General features: G+C 37.4%; 1 protein-coding gene across 1 annotated transcript in view; it reads right to left on the bottom strand.

Annotated features, from left to right (window-relative positions):
- Positions 1-766: 766 nt before the first annotated feature.
- Positions 767-21,689, bottom strand: part of LOC125916784 (zinc finger and BTB domain-containing protein 44) — a 60,870-nt gene continuing 39,947 nt past the window's right edge. The window contains exons 3-4 of the mRNA XM_049623076.1: positions 2,977-3,061; positions 767-1,307 (exon numbers count right to left, since the gene is read on the bottom strand). Coding sequence (XP_049479033.1) covers positions 1,115-1,307; positions 2,977-3,061 — 278 coding nt within the window. The 3' untranslated portion in view covers positions 767-1,114. The remainder of the gene's footprint in view (positions 1,308-2,976; positions 3,062-21,689) is intronic.

Raw genomic sequence — 21,689 nt, 5'->3', positions numbered from 1 at the left:
GTACAGAACATTTGAAAAGTCACTAGGGCTTAAAAAAAAAAAAAAAAGGCATTAGAAGGAGAGGTGAACTAGTTTATACTCAAGTTGATTTCTGAAAATTCTTCTAAATCATCTATTTTACAGACTTCAAAACATAACCACAATATTTAAACAGAATCAAATCCCCATAAAACATCATTTCATTAAAGTAGTAAAGTTTATATTGAAAAGATGTGAAAATGTACCTACTCTTCATTACCTGAGAAATGAGAAGAAACATCTCTGAACATAATAATGCTAGAACTATCATTTGGTGAATTGGATTTATGGGCATATTATGTAAAGTGATAGAAAAAATATGTAGAAACTAATATGTGAATTATGAAGTATATTAATTATCTCTTCAATTATCATAGTTTTAGCAAAAAAAAAAATTAAAAACCTTCAAAATACAATCTGTTGATTTAAGTCATAGGGAACTGATATTAGCTCAGGGACTATTAGACCTATCTACAGAAGAGGAAAGCAAGATGACAACACAGCTGAAAACAGGAGCAAAGATTTCCTATACTCATCAGAGGTGTACCCACAAGAATTTTGTTGCCTTTTTGTGATCACTGAACTTAAATTTCAAATGTTTTACATGTAATTTATTTAAAATCTTTTATCCTAAAAAATGCTGCAAAGCTGATTAGTCAGGGCACAGAGAAATTTAGGATAGCAGAATTAAAATTAAATTTTAAATAATTAAATGTAAATTTCTAAAAACACTTCTTATTTGGAAATAATTCCATTCATAAAGAGTAGTTACAAGAATAGTACAAAGAACAGCAATAAATACCCTTTTAATTCCATTTGCTCTACCATCTGTACCTGTGCTTCTCTATCACACATATATACACACACCTAATATACCCAGTGCCTTTCATTTATGTCTGCACATATACCCCACCGAGTTTTAATCTGAATACTTATGCCTGTGGCAAATGTATTAAACAAATAGCTTTCTGACACTGTACCATTTTACCAACAGACTTAGGCTTATCTGATTTCTCAGAGACATATTTTTTAAACTCAAAAACATCTGTTTTCTATTTTTAACTGAGATTCCAAATGTAATGTTTCAAGTACTCATTTATGCAACAGTAGGGAAGACGACATTACCTGAGTGGATGAGCATGTGCTGTTTTAGGTTCTGAATACGGGTGAATCGTACCCCACAAGTTGGACACTGAAAAGGTCTATCTGGACCGTTTGGACTTGGTCGTTCCGTACTGCTGGTAGAAGGAGCTATGTAGAGTTGGTAGGGATACTGAACATTTTCCAATCTAAAAAAAGACCAAAGGAGGGAGGAAGATTCTGATTTTTAAGTTGAATAAACATTCCTGCACAACTTTAATGAACAAAAGAAAAAAATGACTTTTTGAGAGTTTAACTGTTAAAAGTTCCATTTATAGCAATATGAAAAACAATGTTGAATTGTCCAGAATGTCCAACATCCTAAGGACATATTATCACAGAATGTATCATAAATGGTTTTACCTTAGAAATTCTTAATCTCTTTAATCTTTTCCTTCCTACTACTGCTTTAATTTAGGCCCTCATCAACACAAGGTTGAATTAATAACTCCCTCTCTTTAGCCCCCAACCCCTCCAATACATCCTTCTGTTTCACAGTGATCTCTCTGATTAAATCAACACCCATTTTAAAATCCTGCAATGGCTGTTACCTTCAGAATAAAGTCTGAACACCTCTGCAAGGCATACAAACCTCCTCATGTTCTGGGTTGTGTACTTTTCCAGCCTCATTTCTTCTCATATTCCCCAAACATACCATATACCAAGCAGTTCCTAATAGTTCTCTCTCAATGTTGTCCTTTTGTTCATTTAACTGATGATGATGCTCTTTAGAGATGGGTATGACTGGATAAGTGAGGTTTAGAAGGGGAGTTAGAGGTCTTGGCCATGTTAAGTCTGAAATGCCCTTATATATCTATGTGGAGATAGATACGAAGCAGAGAGGGACAACTCTAAGATAATGACCTGGGATTTATGGGCAAAGAGACGAGGATTTGGCAAACTTTTTCTGTAGTAGGGCAAACAGTAAATATTTTTCACTTTGCACACCACATGATCTCTGTTTCAACTATTCAACTCTGCTATCCAGACAATACGTAAACAAATGAGCACGGCTATATTGGAACACCTGATTTACAAATAAAGGTGGTAAATTGGAATTGGCCCACAGTTCACAGTTCACCAACCCTTAGATACTATTTAAAATACTACTTGGGGTGCCTGGGTGACTCAGTTGGTTGGGTGTCCAACTTCGGCTCAGGTCATGATCTCATGGTTTGTGGGTTTGAGCCCCATGTCAGGCTCTGTACTGACAACTCAAGAGCCTGGAGCCTGCTTTAGATTCTGTGTCTGATGCTCTGTCTGCCCCTCCCCCACTTGTGCTCTGTCTCTCAAAAAAAATAAATGTAAAAAAAAATTTAAAAAACTACTTAAAAGTGATCATTATTTAGATAGATACTAGATATAGATACTATTTAAAAATGATGGGCCTGAGCAGTTTTAAAATGCCGAATAAACCTTGTATAGGTGGTCTACTTTATGACGTAATAATGCTACCTCTTTACTCTGAAAGAGAAAATGAGGTACCCAATAAACTACTTATGTAATTCCAAGTTAAAATGTTTGAATTTACAGTTGCAAGTATATTCCCCCCCCCCCCCTTTTAAAGTTTATTTTATTTTTGAGAGAGAGAGAAAGAGAGAGACCAAGAAAGAGCATGTGCAAGGGGGTGGGGGAGGTGGAGAGGGAGGGAGAGAATCCCAAGCAGGTTCCATGCTCAACATGGAGGCAGACTTGGAGCTTGATCCCATGACTGTGAGGTCATGACCTCAGCTTGTATGACACTTAACCAACTGAGCCAACCAGGTGCCTCGCAAGTACACCCCTTTATAGAAAATGACAGACTATGTTGGTACTAACCGATCATCATCATCTGCATGAGCATTAGTGCTAGAAGTGTTTTGAAGCGTAGGTAACCCTTCAGTGACACCTTCATCTACCGAACCTGTGAATAAAAGGAAAAAAAAAGGGATAGCAGTCAATACTTTGGTATATATAAGCCAAGCTATTAACTGCAATCTGTATCTCCAAGCCCATAAAACAAAGAATATAAAGAAATCTTTAAAAAGAAACTGTATGTAAGACAACAGTCTTATATTACTATTTAAATTCTTTTAGGAGTGTTTCTTTGATAGAAATTTCAGAAACAAGCAGACAAATTCAAATGTAAACAAAAATTCACATAAAATTAAATAATCTTATAACAATCATTTAAGGAAGTACTATTTTTATTTTTTTTTTAATTTTTTTTTTCAACGTTTTTTTAAATTTATTTTTGGGACAGAGAGAGAGACAGAGCATGAACGGGGGAGGGGCAGAGAGAGAGGGAGACACAGAATCGGAAACAGGCTCCAGGCTCCGAGCCATCAGCCCAGAGCCCGACGCGGGGCTCGAACTCACGGACCGCGAGATCGTGACCTGGCTGAAGTCGGACGCTTAGCCGACTGCACCACCCAGGCGCCCCAGTACTATTTTTATTTTTGAAAACTTTATTGTGACATAGGACTTATTGTACATAGAAATTTTATGTAGAATTAAAAAGACAGCTATAAAGTGAATGCCTCCTTGTGCAACCTCCACACAAGTTCCACTAATACAATGCCAGCATCCTAGAAGTCCCCATTTACCCCTCCCTAATCACAAACCCTTCCAAGAGGTAACCACTCTCCTGTCTTTTTTTTTTTTTTTATCATTATTTCATTCCCTTTTTCCTTGTCCCTCTTCCTTTTGAAAGTAATTTTATCTCCAACACATGTACCTATAAACTAGAGGTTGGTTCTTGCTGGAACACAGCCATGAACCATCTAGGGCTGCTTTTACACCACAGTGGCAGAGTGGAATAACTGCAGTTATGACAGAGGCCATGTGGCAGCTAAGTCTAAAATATTTACTATCATGCCCTTTAAGGGTAATTGGCAACCCTCACCATCAACATACAGTTTAGTGTTACTGCCTGCAAGCTTTATATAAATTGAGTTACACTATATGTATTCTTATCTCCTCTTTCCTTCAGTATTATGAAGTTTAAACAGTTTGTAACATTCATAATCTATCCATTTCACTCTTAATGATGGACAGTGCCAGGCTATTATGAACAATGCTGCTGTGGGTATTCTTGTACAAGTAACTTAATACACAATACATACATGCATGCCTTTTCTAGGATACCTATACTTAGGAATGAAATTGTTAGATCATAGGCTACGTTTATCTGACTTCATTAGAAAGTGCTAAACTCTTTTCCAAAGTAATAGTACTAAATTTACATCACTATTTCCAGTGTATGAGAGTTAGGTCATTCTATACCTCATCAACACATGGTACTGTCAGATTTTTAAAATTTTGCTAATTTGGTGGGTGTGTAGCAATATTTCATTTGTGGTTTGAGTTTTATTTCCCTTACTACCAATGAGGTTGAGCACTTTTTCATATATATACTGAACCCCGTAGTGGGTGAAATGCCTGTTTGAGGCTTGTTATTCAGTTGTTTGCTTTTTACTATGAGTTTTTTTTTCCTTCGTATTTCAGTAATACAGGTTACAAATATTTTTGCCTCTTCCATGGCTTATCTTTTTACTCTTCTGATGACCAAACATTTAAATTTTATTTTTATTATTTTTTAAAAATAGGATTACTATGTATGTCAAGAGTTTTAACATTAAAAATTTTTTTAATGTTTTTATTTATTTTTGAGAGAGAGCGAGCATGAGCAGGGGAGGGGCAGAGAGAAAGGGAGACACAGAATCCAAAGCAGGCTCCAAGCTCTGAGCTGTCAGCACAGAGCCTGATGTGTGGCTTGAACTCGTGAACCATGAGCTCATGACCTGAGCCAAAGGTGGACACTTAACTGACTGAGCCACCCAGGTGCCCCTAAAAATAGTATTTTCCTTTATGGCTCTGGCTTTTTGGTCTTATTTTTAAAAGTCCTGGGGCCCCTGGCTGGCTCAGTTGGTGGAGTGAGAAACTCTTCATCTCAGGGTTGTGAGTTTGAGTCCCATGTTGGGTATAGAGATTACTTAAAAATAAAACCTTAAAAGAATAAAAATAAAAATTCTTCCTTATTTCAAATTATCTTATGAAAAATTTTTGCTTTGCCTTTGACATTTAGGTCTTTTTAATTTTTTTTTTAAGTTTATTTATTTTGAGAGAAAGCAAGTGTGAGAGTGTGTGTGTGGGGGGGTGGGGGCAGAGAGCAAGAGAATCCAAAGCAGTTTCGGCACTGTCCATGTAGATCTCACAGACTCGATCTCACAAACTGTAAGATCATAACCTGAGCTGAAATCAAGAGTTGGACACAACGGACTGAGTCACCCAGGTGCCCCTAGATCTTTTCTTTAATCCACTTGGAGCTGATTTCATAATCAACCACATTTATTGAAGTCTGTCTTTTCTTCTCTGCTCTGCAGTGCTCTAATGCTCTCATGCTCTGCAGTGCTCTAAGTGCTCTCATGCATGGGTCTGTTTCCAGGTTCTCTATTAGTCCCATCTGTTTGTCTCAACTTATATTAATGCCAATCTTTAGTTACTAGAGCTTTTTAAATCTTGGTATCAGGTAGACCAGCAAGTCTTCTCATCTTGTTCATTTGCTTCCTGAATAACTTGGCTGTTCTTGGCCCTTTGCATTTCTCTATACATTTTAAAATGAGCTTGCTAAACATAAATGGTTAATAATCATTCTATTCCCCCCTCTCTATTAGTTTGGAAATTACATAATCCTTCCCCCTTTTTTACTGGTTACTTTAGAAATTAGACACATAATTATCAAAGTCTCAGTTAAACAAAACTTTTGAACATTAAGGATCTTAGGACAGTTTAAATCCAATTTCCACACAATCTTATTCTGCAACTTATGAATTATTGAGATTCAATAATAAGATTCAATAAATTATTGTTACTCTTTTATGCAAGCAGCATTTACCTACATTTGTCCATTCACTTCACTTCTTCCTTCACTCTTCATTTCTTCTAATATTAGACCTTCCATCTGTGTTCACTTTGTGTTTGCCTCAAGTCTGTCCTTAAGAATTTTCTTTTGTGAGGTTTTGCTGATGAATCCTGTTTCTGTTTCTTTGAAAATATCTATTATTTCAGTTTCATTGTCAAGAGCTATTTTTACTGTGTGTAGACATCTAGACCGGCCGTTATTTTCTTTTAGCACACTGAGGATATTATCTCACTGGTTTCTGATGCTATTAAAACGTCATACTTCTGAAGATAATGTCTTGTTTTGTCTTATTATTTTCTAAATTTTGTCTGTAATATGTCTAGGTTTGTATTTTTATTGTTCCTATTTGAGATTTGCTGGCCTCGAATCTATGGATTGATGTCTTTCATCAATTTTAGAAAATTCTCATTCTCTCTTCTCAGGATGTCATCAAACCTCTGTTTGCATTTCCATAACCCTTATCCTCTTCTCCACTGTAGTTTCTACCATTGTCACTGTGAAGGTTAATTTTGTCTATCAACTTTACTGGGCTAAGGGATGCCTAGATAGCTGGTAAACCGTTATTCCTGGGTGTGTCTGTTAAGAACATTTCTGGAAAGACTAGCATTTGAATTGGTAGACTAAGTAAAGAAGATACTCCACCACTGTGGGGTATCATCCAATCTGTTTAAGCCAGAATAGAACAAAAAGTTAGAAGAGTAAATTTGCTCTCTCTCCTTGAGCTGGGGTATCCATTTTCTCCTGTTCTTGGACACCAGCACTTCCAGTTCATGGGCCTTTGGACTTGGGACTTATACCATCAACCCTCCAGTTCTCAGACTTTCAAGATTTGTATTGGAATAACACCACCGGCTTTCCAGGTCTAGCTGGCAGATGGTGGACTGTGGGACTAAGCCACCATAAATACGTGACTGAGTCCCTCCTAAGATATCTCCTTCTATATACCTATATACCTATTGGTTCTGTTTCTTTGGAGGACCCTAAAATACAATACAGTCTCTCTCTGGGTAGCATTCAGGTGATTTGTTTAAATTTATCTTCTGATTCATCAATTCTCTCTTCTGCAAAATCCAATCTGCTGCTAAAAGGTTGACAGAATTATTTTGGTTACTTTTTTCTCTTCTAGAAGTTCTATTTTATCCCCTCAAATGTGCTACAAGTTTTTTTATAGTATACTGTTGTCTGTAATTATTGTTCAAGCTTGTTTATTTCATTAAACCTAGTAAGCATATTTATTTTATATCTGTGCGTGAAAACTACGCCAATTTATTTCTGCTGCCTGTTTTTGTTTTCCTGTTGGTTATCTTTCTGCCGTGTTTCCTTGTGTGCCCTGGTTGTTTTTCACAGTGGTTACGGCCCTTGAAAAGGACTTGTAGAGGAATGATTTGCTTAGGTGAAGGTGCATATACCCTGTTCCAGGGAAGCTTTGTTTGCTTCTTCTGCTAGGTTCCTGGAGGGCACTACTTAAACAAATTCAATAAAATTCCCTGGCCTCCTGGTGCAAGGAATAATCTGGATCTAAATCTGCAAGAAGGCTGGTCACTGGCTACAACTTCTCAGGGATACGTTTTTTACCCCTTTTCCTTTCCATCTTCTAGTTTGCTCACTGCCAAGGCAGCTGTTTCTACAGTCAGTCCCCTGGAGACTGGAGGAAGGGGAACAGGTTTAGTTGTAGTGGGAAAGTCCTTTGGGGTCCCTACTTAGTGTAGGGAAACTTCTCTAAGACTTCACAACTTTAACATGCTCTGGGCCTTAACTTCTGTTTGCCTTGCTCTTTTAGTTGATGAACCAAAGCCAATTTGTGTTCTGACAAATGTCTTAGGAAACAACCAGTTTTAGTGCTCTGACATCCACTTACCTCTCTGGGTTGTGCTCCTTCCATCCCAAATTTAACCTGGTAGGTCCCTAATTATCCTTTCAAATACTTTCAAGGTAACTTAAGAAAAAAAAACAAAACCCACATTGCTGTTTTTAGTGGGAGGGGAGATCAAACAACCTAGCCTGTTCAAATCAGAGACTGAATTTGTCAATGTATTTATTGTATGCTGTTTCACCAAATGAAAAACCTGAGCTTGCTGAAGTTTTAAGAGCAAGCATGCTTTTGCTTGCAATATTTTAGTGAAAGCTAAACTGAACTAATTGTAACAGTTTGCATAATACAATATACATGTGGATATTTAATAAATATCATCTGTTAATAGAATGAAATTTCCTTCTGATGAAAACTTAGAATCCAGTACTTCAATTTTCCCCTTTGGAACACTTGAATTAGTTGGCATTACTAGGAAATGAATACATTTTCCACTTAAATAAAATTTTCCAAAAAAAAAAAAAATATAACCTAATCCCTTTTGAGGCATCCAAACTTACTTTAGTAAGGGATCTGTGCTAGAAAATTTGTGACAATTTGCCTTGACTTCTTAAAAAAAGAATACTAATATAATTTGTTTCTTGATGACTCATAGCAATCATCAAGAACACCAATTATTATACTATGTTCTAATACACTGATAAAATTTTTGAAAGGAGACAGGACTATGTGTATTTACATTCATCCCTAACTGTATCCATATTCTTCCTGCACACCTCCTCCTCACCCCTCAACCTCACCCTTACTGGTGTGTTTAGCATTTCTGCACATGCCTTTTTCTTTTTCTTTTCTTTTTTTTTTTTTTTTTTTTTTGAGAGAGAGAGAGAGAGAGAGCGCACACACACACAGGTGTGTGAGTGGTAAAGGGGCAGATAAGAGAGTCTCAAGCAGGTTTCATGCTCAGCCCCGACATGGGGCTCAATTCCACAACCCTGAGATAATGGCCTGAGCTGAAATCAAGAGTCAGAGGCTCAAATGACTGAACTACCCAGGCGCCCCAGTGCCTGCCTTGTCTTTTTCTCTTTCCCTTACTATCAAAGACGTTTACGCTTTTCCTTATGCCTACTTATCCAACTTATTCCAAATCCTTCTGATTTTTTTTTTTTTAAGATTTATTTTTGAGAGAGCATGCATGCATAAATGGGGGAGGGGCAGAGAGAGAGGGAGACAGGGGATACAAAGCAACAGCGCTGACAGCAGCAAGCCTGATGTGGGGCTCAAAACTCATGAACCCAGAGATCATGACCTGAGTGGAAGTCGACCACCCAGGTATCCCTTTTTGATTTGTTTTTAATACAGCTTAGGAGACCTGATATTGTTGATTCTGTTTAAGAAACGTTCACTTGTCAATATTTCCCCATTCTCACTTTTTCCTTAAAGAAAAGGGAACTAAACATTAACATTTCAATCTGTCCTAGGATAAAAACTGGAAAATTCCCAGTATTTGGACCTGATCACCATGGACACACACAGAAAAATCTACTTTATAGTAGTATTCTGCAGTTATTCAGAGTGCTGGCAATATTAAAGGTTACAGGCAAAGACCTGCAAAAAAAGACTGGAGGTTGTGACTAGGGCAAGTCAGGAAGACTGATCTGACATTTGCTCCTCACAATCAGATTACACTACTTCTAGGAGGTAGTGCAGTCTTGGTGAGGTGGAAATAAAACCCACTCTGCTCTGGACTGATTCTAGCATTGTCAAGAGTTTGCTTAAAATGCTGGTCAAAAAGAACTAAAATGCAGTATAAGATACATCTAGTAGATGTTTCCTCTTAAAACAGAGGACATTGTCCTCTTGCCCATGGTTATTAATACACTAAAAGATAAAAATTAAAACTACCACAAGTTAAATAAAGAGTTAAAGCACACTTTAAGAATTCTATCTATACTGTTGACACATAAATAGTGCTGTATCACTTATGTAACTATTGACAAAAATCTTTTTCCTGAGGTTAAAGTTTCTGCCAGTGATAACACAAGTAATCATATGAACTGGAATTTAATTGAATCAATTTAACAACAGAATATACGTGCAATATTACTTTCCTTGAAGTATGGTGATGTTTCATAAATTATGTTTTTAAAAATTATTCTATTTATTTATTTATTTATTTATTTATTTATTTATGGTGAGTGGGGGAGGGGCTGAGAGAGAGAGAGAGAGAGAGAGAGAGAATCCCACTCTGAGCATGGAGCCTGATGCAAGGCTTGATCTCACAACTGTGAGATCATGACCTGAGCCAAAATCAAAAGAGAGATGCTTAACTGAGCCACCCAGGTGTCCCTGTTTCTTGAATTCTTGAATTATTTCTTGAATTCTTAAGATGGAGTTTTCTTTCTATACTATAGCGATTCTGCTTGCAGTGGTAATGAAGGCTAAGAATTCTGAACAGAAAGAACCTTCTCACCCTATGAAAAAGTAAAGCAGATTGTTACAGAGACAATCCAGCTTTCTATGGTAGGGGTTATCTTATGGAGAGATTCTGTTCTCTTCCACCAGTAAGTACTGTATGATAGCTTCTGTTGCATCAAACGGATTCCAGTTTTTTGCTGCTACCCAAGACACAAAAACTCTCCTGGTGGTGAAAAATAACCACAGTTGCCATCCGCTACTGAACATTTACCACATGCCAGCCATTCTTCCAAATGTTATACAGATTTTATCCCATTCAACTGACAAATAGAAAAGCAGCCCCTAACATCCAGGAACTGGCCTGACACTGACACTTAGGAATGGGCCTGGTGTTCACAGCTAGATCCTGGTGCTTTATGTTGGACATAATCACACAGAACACCAACATCAGACCAGGTCACAATGGTCTGAGACAAAACACATAATTTTGTTTCAGCAGAGCCAAAAACAAGGTCATTGTGCAATCACGAAAAAATGAAACATTCCCCTCTCTAGTTAATAAAAGTCACTGCTGCTTTAGGTTCACATTAGTCTGCAATCCTAGATATTTGTTAAGATACACAATCACAGGGGTGTCAGGCTGGCTCAGTAAAAAGAGCACACGACTCTTGATCATGAACGAGTTCGAACCTCATGTTGGGTGTAGAGCCTCATGTTGGGTGGGTATTCTTATTAAAAAAGAATAAACTTAAAAATATATATATACAATCACAGTTTTCCCTGCTTACTGATATCACCAGTCCTGAGCAAACCCCACTTCCACAAATCCTTCCTAAAGTCACCTAACACAAGCCAAATCCTCTAAGCCCTTTCTAACACCCTCTTACTGAGAAGTCCTAAGAACCCCAAGGTATGTGATCTCCTATGCTGCAACTGAGCAACAAACTCAACCTGCTAATTATAGTTGTGCTTCTGGTAGTCTCTGGCAACTGGGCACTGGCAGAAATGGAGGACCTGTGAAGATTCAACTGAAGTTCTTGCTGTCTTGCACTGGGCACCTTGTTAACAGAGTGTACATCTAAAATCCTTTTTGAGGTGCAACCTGCCCTTGGCTGGGAGGTAAGTTCATTATGAATTGAGCTCAAATATTTCACACTAAAGTCCTTCAGTGGTGGGTTCATTTCCCAGAAAACCTTTTGAGAATATTTTGGTTATCTAATCAAATCTGTCATTGTTTCTTGGTCAAACTGTTTGCTAGCCTTCCTGCTCCTATAATCTGTCTAGTGTGCTGACTCCTGTCTAAAAGAGGATGAGATTATAATGAGGATGGCGATTAGTCCATCTGAACTGGCCCTGGTGGCTGAGTTCAGAAGATCTCTGATTAGAAAAAACTTTTCAAAAATCTAAGAGGTATGACATAGATGAACCCTGAAAATATAGGGGCACCTGCCTGGATGGCTCAGTCTGACTTTGGCTCAGGTCATGCATGATCTAATGGTTCATGAGTTTGAGGCCCACATCGGGCTCTCTGCTGTCAGCAAGGAGCCTGTTTAGCATACTCTGTCCCCTCTCTCACTCATGCAGTCACTTTCAAAAATAAACATAAAAAAAGACAAAAAAAAAAAAACAAACCCAAAAATATTACAGAAAGTGACAGAAGCCAGTCAGAAAAGACCACATATTGCATGATCCCATTTACATGAAATATCTAGAATAGGCAAATCTACAGAAAGTGTATTTGCATTTGCCTAGGGCTAGGGTGAGACTAGGAGGGAGTCACGGCTAAGAGTTATATGGCTTAACAGGGTTTCTTTTTAGGGTGATGAATATGTTATAAACTTGGGGGGGGGGTGCCTGGGTGACTCAGTCATTAAGCATCTGACTTCAGCTCAGGTCATGATCTCATGGTTCATGGGTTTGAGCCCTGCGTCTGGTTCTGAGCTGACAGCTTGGAGCCTGGAGCCTGCTTCAGATTCTCTCGTGCTCTCTCTCTCTCTCTCTGCCCCCCTTCTGCTTGTGCTCTCTCTCTCTCTCTCTCTCTCAAAAATAAAATAAAATGATAAAATAAAGTAAAATAAAATAAAAGGTTATAAACTTAGACTGTGGGGGGGGGGTTATAAACAGTCTAAGGTTATAAACTTAGACTGTTGCACAACTTTGTAAATATACTAACAGCCACTGAAGTATACACTTTCATGGGTGAATTTTGTATGTAAGTTGTATTTCTTTTTCTCTTCTTTTGTTTTAAGTAGGCTTCACACCTAGCATGGAGCCTAATGCAGGGCTTGAACTCATGACCTTGAGATAGAGACCTGAGCTGAGATCAAGAGTTGGACACTTAGCTACTGTGTCACCCAGGTGCCCCTTTGTAAGTTTGTATTTCAGTGAAAAGAAAACTTTTTTCAATGAAGAGGTTTTAAAAAGGGAAAACCATATAAATACTTTTTCAATTTTGTCTTTGTTTCCCTGAACACTGCTCTGCTTACTTTCATATGCCCAGAATCAGGTTTTGTCTGGTTCCTGATCAATGACAACTGTCCTTTAGCCAAGCCCTGAAATAAAAAGTTACACAAGCATTATTCTTATGGACCATCATAATTCTCAACGGGTTGTCTCAATCCAAAACTGCCATCTCTTCTAGGTCAAACATCTGCTTCCTTTATGTTTCTTCTCTGTAACACCAACGAGTACACTTATCTCTCAGCTGACACATTTCACCAATGACAATTTGGAGCTGCAAGTGGCCATTTTGGGGGGAGCTTCTGACATAAACAAGACTGTTCACTTGAGATGCATCAACACCATGGAACACTGGAGTGGGGATTTTAAAAGGCACTGCTGTGGATATTTCCAATGTGTGCCTTTGCTGTCACTGACACAACCCTGGTAAAACCTGGATATAGACCAGGGCACCTGGGTGGCTCAGTTGGTTAAGTGTCCGACTCTTTGTTTCAGCTCAGGTTATGATCTCATGGTCTGTGAGTTCGAGCCCTGCATCAGGCTGTGCTGACAGCACGGAGGCTGCTGGGGATCCTCTGTCTTTCTCTCTCTCTGCACCTCCTTTGCTTGCTCACTCACTCTCTCAAAATAAACATTAAAAAAAAAAAAAATACAGGATGTCCTGTTCCTTAAAAAAAAAAAAAAAAAAAAAAAAAAAAAAAAAAAAAAAAAAAAGCATGGCTACAGACCAAACAATGAAGTACACTTTTAAATACCTCCAAATGAGCAATCAGTTTGTTCTGGTTATTGTTTATTTTCAGGGCAGACTGAGGCTTACAATGCTAAAGAGCTATGCTGTAACGGTGGGGAAAAATTACTAGATTTTGTATTCCTGAGTGGGGAAATCCCAATTTATTCTCTAGTAACGGGACCACACATTCACTAGTATTATTACTGAAGAATTCCATAAATTTTATATCTTACTCATACTCTCCACTGTCCTTATCATCCACAAACTTCAAGAAAAATGAGGAGAACAAATATTAAGCAGTCAAAAAAAAAGAAATCTTGTCATTTGTGACAACATGGACTGACACAGCATTATGCTATGTGAAATCAGAGGAAGACAAATACTGTATGATCTCACTTATATTTTTTAAAATGTTTTTATTGAGAGAGAGAGAGAGATAGAGAGAATGAGTAGGTAAAGAGTAGACAGGGAGAGAGAGAGTCCCAAGCAGGCTCTGCGCTGTCAGATCATGACCTGAGCTGTAATCAAGAGTTGGACAGTTAACTGACTGAGCCACCAGGCTCACTTATGTGTGGAATTTAAACAAACTGAGCTCATAACAGAGAAGAGAAAAGATGATGCTTGCCAGAAGCAGAGGGTTGGCAGGGTGGGAGAAATAGGTAAAGGTGGTCAAAGGTATACATTTCCAGTATAAAATAATTAAGTCATGGGGAGGTAACGTACAGCATGGTGAGTATAGTTAATACTACATTGTGCATCTGAAAATTGCTTAAGAGAGGTCTTAAAAGTTCTCATCACAAGAAAAAAAATTATGTAACTGTGTGGTAATAGATGTTAACTAAACATACTGCAGTGATCACTTTGGATTACATGCAAATATCACATGATTACATAATGCTGTACATCAATTATACCTGAATATTAATAATAAAAGAAAATATCCCTGGTCTAAATTAAAAGTTTTAAGAGACCCAAAAAACGGGGCAAAGAACCCCACAAGTGGAATGCTAAAAAAATTGAATACCATGTTTACTGTTTTCTTACCTCAAAACAAAACAAAACAAAACAAGGGAGTAAATGGATTCTAAAACTATAATCATCAAAGCACTTAAAAACCCTCAGACTTCCACAGCCCTAAGTATGGCAATACTTGATAGCAGAAGAGCCTTGATAGCAGTAAGATAAATCCTTTTTTGGACCCACAAGTTATCTCCTTAGGAGTTAATAACAGACTACCTTTTACAAGTGGGAATTTCAGTTTAAATCTTAGGTTCTAACCTTTTCCCAGCTGATATGAATGAATATACTTTAAGAGATTTGCAACTTTATCACAAACAAGTACGAGCTGCATTTTGAAAACATTCACCAAAGAAGCTTCTGAATGATTTAAAATCTGTGGAGTTTTGTTCTTCTGGAAAAGATGCCACCAGAGAAAATTTGTCACTGAGTATCACGTAGAAAGGAATTGATAAGGTATTAACAACTGATTTAGCAGTAAAATTTCAAGGTGTTGTTCAGTAGATTCACATTTCCTAACTTAGAACGACATACATCACATCCTTCAAACTACTATACATCCGTTCCTTCTGAGGGATTCTCCAGAAGATACAGACTTCAAAAATGAACAGCTTTTTCCAAGATTAATTTTCTGATTCTTCAGTAGTCTTTTCTATCTATCCCTTTATTACTAATCACCACCAGTCCTGTCTATTACAACTAATGTGATTTCTCATCTTTATCCTATTGTTTTTGACTCCCTAAGATCTCATTTTGTCACTTATGGAAAAACAAAACTCATAGGTTTTTCCGGACCAGAGCTACTCTTTTTTTTAAGTTTATTTATTTATTTTTTTGGGAGAGAAAAAGATCACGGGTGAGGGAGGTCCAGAGAGTTGCGGGGGGGGGGGGGGGGAGGGCAGAGGATCTGAAGCAGGCTCTGCACTGACAGCAACCACAGAGCCCAGTGCGGGGCTTGAATTCACAAACCATGAGATCATGACCTAAGCCAAAGTCGGACGCTTAATCAACTGAGCCACCTAGGTGCCCCTTTAGCTACTATTTTAAATTTAACAGATCACTGAATCCATTATCCTCTGTCTGATCTGAAAAAATTTAATATTCCTTTAAATATGTCAGAAGGTAGCTTCTCTTTTAATGGCCCATTGTATCATATTATATCTCAGCTCTGAGCCTTGTGAAAAAAATGTTCCTTGATCTGACATCATCAAAATGCTTCTGCTGATGTCATTACAATCCCATCATCAAGGCCTATTCAATCAGAAACACACTAATACTGGGGCTATCCTGTTTCTGATAGTCAGAGCTTGTTCTCTTCGGAGACACTTCAGCCTAGTTTGCAGAAACTGTTTTAACTTTAGCCAAGGAATTTGTCCATTTTAAGGAACATAAAACTGACTCACTTCTGTCATAATGAATGAAACTTATATTAGCCCAAACTCCCCACCAGGGAGGGGCAGAGAGAGTGAGACACAGAATCCAAAGCAGGCTCCATCCACGCTTTGAGCTGTCAGCACAGAGCCCAATGTGGGGCTCGAACTCATGAGCTGTGAGATCATGACCTGAGCTGACGCTGGACGCTTAACTGACTGAGCCACCCAGGAGCCCCAAGGAATTTGTTCATTTTAAGGGACATAAAACTGACTCACTTCTGTTGTAATGAATGATGTTTATGTTCCCCAAACTCCCACCACTAGGATACTACTTCTTATGTGAACATAGGGTTTACAGGTGCCTGCTGCACACTAATTTACCTTGTGTATTTGGGGTAACTGTTAGGGATTTTCAGATTTTAAAACTACCACATCAAACTGTTCAACTACGTTGAACTACGTTGAACTATGAACTATGTTCCTGGTGGTCTTTTGTTGGAAGGCACTGACACACTTAATAGACAGGTATTACTATCCTCACCTTATAGTTATGGAAACTCAGTGAGGTTAAAGGACTTGCTCAAAGTCACACATCTATTAAGTGGCAGAAACCAGTAACAGAATCTAGATCTGTCTGACTCCAAATTCTAATTTTTAATCACTAGTTATACGACTTCTCTATATGTTCAGTGTTGTAATTCTACCTGTAATTCTAGCTGCCCACTTCAAACTAATTATTTATTCACTACTGCTGAGAAAAATGTCACATTACCTCTCAATATTCTAACTGACCCCTGTAACAATCACTTTACTTTTAATGGCAGATTTTAAAATTTAGGAAAACTGAATTCCTTTAACATAGCAAACTGTGGACTTTATAGTACTATTTATTTTGTCTTTGATACATAAAGATGTTACTTCAAGACAAATAATTAAAAAGCCATATTATGAATTCTTTCTCGCTTATATTTTTTCTTAAACTATACCAGATATTGATGACCACACCTTTTTGAGTACCAGGACCCAACCTAAATTTAGTAGTCTTTTTTCTCTTTTATTGCTGTATTTATTGATTCTCTAAACTGGGGATGTCCGATTTTACAACCCTATGCTGTGCAACTGGCAATAAAAGGAACTTAAAAGAACAAGTAAAATCCTATATGGATTAATTTCATGGATAACCAAATTATTACTTCAGAATTTTGTAATAATGGATGTATTAAATATTATATTCTCAGTCCCTAGGAAAGACAAACTACTTTTAGATATCTTCTTTAAATAAATTAGTAAGTAAAAGTAAATACTCTTACGAAGTATTCTTACGGAATATGGAAAAAAAAAAGTACTATAAACATTTTTCCTTACTCCTGCCTAATTTTTTTTTTAATTTTTTAACTTATTTATTATTTGATTTATATCCAAGTTAGCATACAGTGTGTAACAATGATTTCAGGAGTAGATTCCTTAATGCCCCTTAGCCATTTAGCCCATCCCCCCTCCCACAACCCCTCGAGCAACCCTCTGTTCTCCATATTTAAGAGTCTCTTCTGTTTTGTCCCCCTCCCTGTTTTTATATTCTTTTTGCTTCCCTTCCTTTATGTTCATCTGTTTAGTATCTTAAATTCCTCATATGAGTGAAGTCATATATTTGTCTTTCTCTAATTTCACTTAGCATAATACCCTCCAGTTCCATCCATGTAGATGCAAGATTTCACTCTTTTTGACTGCCGAGTATATATATATACACCACATCTTCTTTATCCATTCATCCACTGGTGGACATTTCTGCCCACATATTTTGACTGCCTACTATAGCAATTTAACTTTACTGTAAGGCTTTGTTTTATTGTATAGATTTGAAGTTAAGATAGGTTAATTGAGAGTGATTACTACATTTACTATGAAGGCAAGGAAAATAGCTTTTAGATTATTTGACTATATGATATTCAGATCATAGTTACTCACATGTCAGCTTCAAAATAGAGTCTACATCTTTGAGAGTATATATTGGAAGTAAATTATATAACTGATAGGTATATTCTACTGAAGTTCCTAACTTCTCTTAATCATGTTAGTAAGATAGAAAGGCAAAATCTGAACTGATTAGATATACTTGAGAGTGATAAAATCAGACTATTTCACATGCCTAGTTAGCAAGATATTAAGATTAATATTTGGTTTCTAAGTTCTCAGATAAACGATTAAAACAGTAATATTCAGGTACACCTGGGTGGTTCAGTTGGTTGAATGTCTAACTCTTGATTTTGGCCCAGGTCATGATCTCCTGATTCATGGGATCAATCCCCGTGTCAGGCTCTGTGCTGACAGCATGGAACCTGCTTGGGATTCTCTCTACTATCCCCCTCTGCCCCTCCCCTGCTAAGTAAATAAATATACTTAAAAACAGTAATATTCATTAAATAGTTAATTATTCAGAAAATGTTGAGGATTAAAGACTAGTAATTTAACAAAAACTCATGAACATATAGCTAACATCTCCTGCCATCAAATACATTACTGAATGTGTGTTCACTTGAACCCTTCAAAACTATCTTGACTCATGTCCATCAACAGATGAATGGATAAAGATGTAATGTGTGTATATGTGTGTACACATATACACACACAAAGCAATCAATACTGCTCAGCCATTAAAAAAGAATGAAATCCCACCATCTGGAATAACATGGATGGACCTAGAGGGTAAAATGCTAAGTGAAATAAGTCAGAGAGAGAAATACCATATGATTTCACTCACATGTGGAATTTAAGAAACAAAACAAAGAAAAAAAAAAAAGAAAACCGAAAACACTCTTAAATATAGAGAACTGATGTTACCACGGGGAAGGTGGAGAGGTAGTTTGAGTGAAATAGGTAAAGGGAATTAAGAGTACACGTATCACCCGAGGCGCCTGGGTGGCTCAGTCAGTTGGGTGTCCGACTTCAGCTCAGGTCATGACCTCACCATTCTCGAGTTTGAGCCCCCCGTCGGGCTCTGTGCTGACAGCTCAGAGCCTGGAGTCTGTCTCAGATTCTGCGTCTTCCTCTCTCCCTCTGCCCCTTCCCTGCTTGTGTTCTCTCTCTCAAAAATAGAGTACACGTATCATGATGAGCATCATGTAATGTACGGATTGGTAAATCACTATATTGTACCCCTGAAACAATATAACACTATATGATAGTTATACTGGATTTAAAAAAGAAAAGAAAAATATGACTTGATCCAAATTCAGGAATATGATCTTTAATTGGTGCTGTGGGTAGAACTGTGTCTCCCTAAAAAAGATATATTCAAGTCCTAACCCCCGATACCTAGGAATGTGACCCTATTTGGAAATAGGGTCTTTGCAGATGTAATCAAATTAGACAAGGTCATCCTGAGTAGGGGGGCCCTGATACAAGAAATGGTGTCTTTGTAAGGTAAGGGAGATTTGGTGCCAAAAACACAAGGAAGGCACATGAAGACAGGTATAACTCAGGGGGATGCAACTACAAGTTGAAGAACAGCAAGTACTAGTAACTGCCAGAAGTTGGAAAGAGGCAAAAAAATCCTCTACAGCCTTCAAAGGAGCACGGCCTTGCTGACACCTTGATTTCAGACTTCTGGCCTTCTGAACTATGAAAGAATAAACTTCTGTTGTTTAAAATAATCCAGTTGTGGTACACTTTGTTGTGGCAACACTGGGAAATTCATAGAGTGGGTCAAAATTCAAGAAATCAACAAAGTTAATACAGCATTCCTGGTTCTCCAATCTTTTGGAGAAATCCTCTTTATTATTTTTTATTGGCTTTTCTTTTCTCCCTGAAGATAGCTATTTCTTAAGGATCAGTCCTTTGGTTTTAGCTCTTATATATTTTTTTTCCTGGAGATTCATTCAGTCACTGCTAAAAGAAAAAGACTCAGGGGCGCTTGGGTGGCTCAGTTAGTTAAGTGTGACTTCAGCTAGGGTCATGATCTCGTGATTCATGGGTTTGAGCCCCACATCCAGCTCTGTGCTGACAGTTCGGAGCCTGGAGCCTGGAGCCTGCTTCGGATTCTGTGTCTCCCTCTCTCCCTGCCCCTCCCCTGCTCATACTCTGTATGTCTGTCTCTCTCAAAAATAAACATTAAAAACAAAAAGTTAAAAAAGAAAACAAAAACAAAAAACCGAAACTGGAAATCTTCAGTCTTGATTTCACCAATCTTCCTTTTTCAACTGCTTTGTAGCATAACATTACTTGGACCATCACCCAAGCATAATTAACCAAATTGACCTTGTTGGCTTATTCTTAAAACTAGGTTCCCACCTTCTTCCAATGATTTTCAAGTTATAGTAACTGAATTTCATAGACTCCTACCCATTACATAATTACCAATATTTTTTGTACCATTCACTAAGAAAAAGTAACTGTAAAAGATTAATTATAATAAGACATTTCTATTTGGATAATATGAAAAATTATGACAAAAATCAATGAACTTAAAATGTTATCACTATTTTTCTAGTCACCTAGAGGTCTCTAACCTTTCCCATTCCCTCAATCCCTATATACAATATCATCAGGTAGTAATGATTCTCCCTTTATGAAGTCTCTCAATCTCTTAATATCCATTATCTTTATAGTTTTACTCTAAGCATCTTCATTCATAGAAAAACAACTAGTGTAACTGGTTTCTGAGACCGTCTCTGTCTAGCCAACCTCCACTGCATACCAATACTAAATTAATTTTCCCAACTATCTGTAAATGTGTTATTTTTATTCCCTTTAAGGTAGACTCCTTATTACCACTAGGATAAAATTCAAACTTAAATGGCCTAGCTGTGACAGACACTGCTAGTTGCTCACAATATCCATTCTCCAATTTTGTTTGAGGCAGTTATATACCCAGTGAATATACATCTTCTCAAATTCCCTTATAGCTAGGGAAGACCACATGACATAATCTGGCAGAAGCTTTTTAGGGATTTCTGGGAACATCTGTGCTTTTCTGACACAAGCACTGCCCCTTACTAGAATATGAGGCTAAAGATGAAGCAAACATCATGTAACCATGAAGCAATAAATTTATCGATGAAACTGACCAACTAAGGATGGTGGATTATAAATATACAAGGGATACAAATATACAAGGAACCTAGGCCAATGATTACACTGTAAAGCCACCATACCAGTCCTGGACTTCCTACTTCTGAACACTTTATGTGATAAAAATAAAATCCTGTTTGGTCTAAGCCACTTTGAAGGGATCTGTTATCTGCAGTTGAATGCAATCCTAACTGAAACTTGTGTTTAGACTCTTCACAATATGCTCAACTGCTCATTTTGTCTTCTCTCATTATTTCCAATACTTGAAGGCTTCCATACTTTATTCACATTATTTTGCACTGAATTTGCCACTCACCAAACATGCAAAGGTCTTCCACACCTCTGTGCTTTTATTCATTTTCAAAGAAATGTCATTCCCTTTCCTGGGCAAACTTGTACTTACTAACTAAAACACATCTCGAATATATTAGTGTTAACTTGCTCTTTCTGTGGTGAAGCCTTAACACTTTGTTCATATCTCCAGCCTAGTGCTAGATTTACACATCTGCTTTCTCAATTAGACTATTAAATCCTCAGTTGCAGAGACTATGTCTTTTTTATCATGTATCCCCAACGTTTGGCACATGGTAAGTTTTCAGTAAATATTTTGAGAAAGAATAAAACACGATAACTGGATTTTTTTAGATGCTATTAGTACTTTTTTTTTTTTTTTTATAAGTTATGGATTGGGAACGAGAGAGAATAGTTAAACGATTTCTGATGAGATAAAGGCAGATTATGTTACATATGAATTGT

This window comes from Panthera uncia, unplaced genomic scaffold, assembly GCF_023721935.1.
Source record: "Panthera uncia isolate 11264 unplaced genomic scaffold, Puncia_PCG_1.0 HiC_scaffold_115, whole genome shotgun sequence".
NCBI classification, from domain to species: Eukaryota; Metazoa; Chordata; class Mammalia; order Carnivora; family Felidae; genus Panthera; species Panthera uncia.
This window is presented reverse-complemented; position numbering and strand designations above follow the sequence as displayed.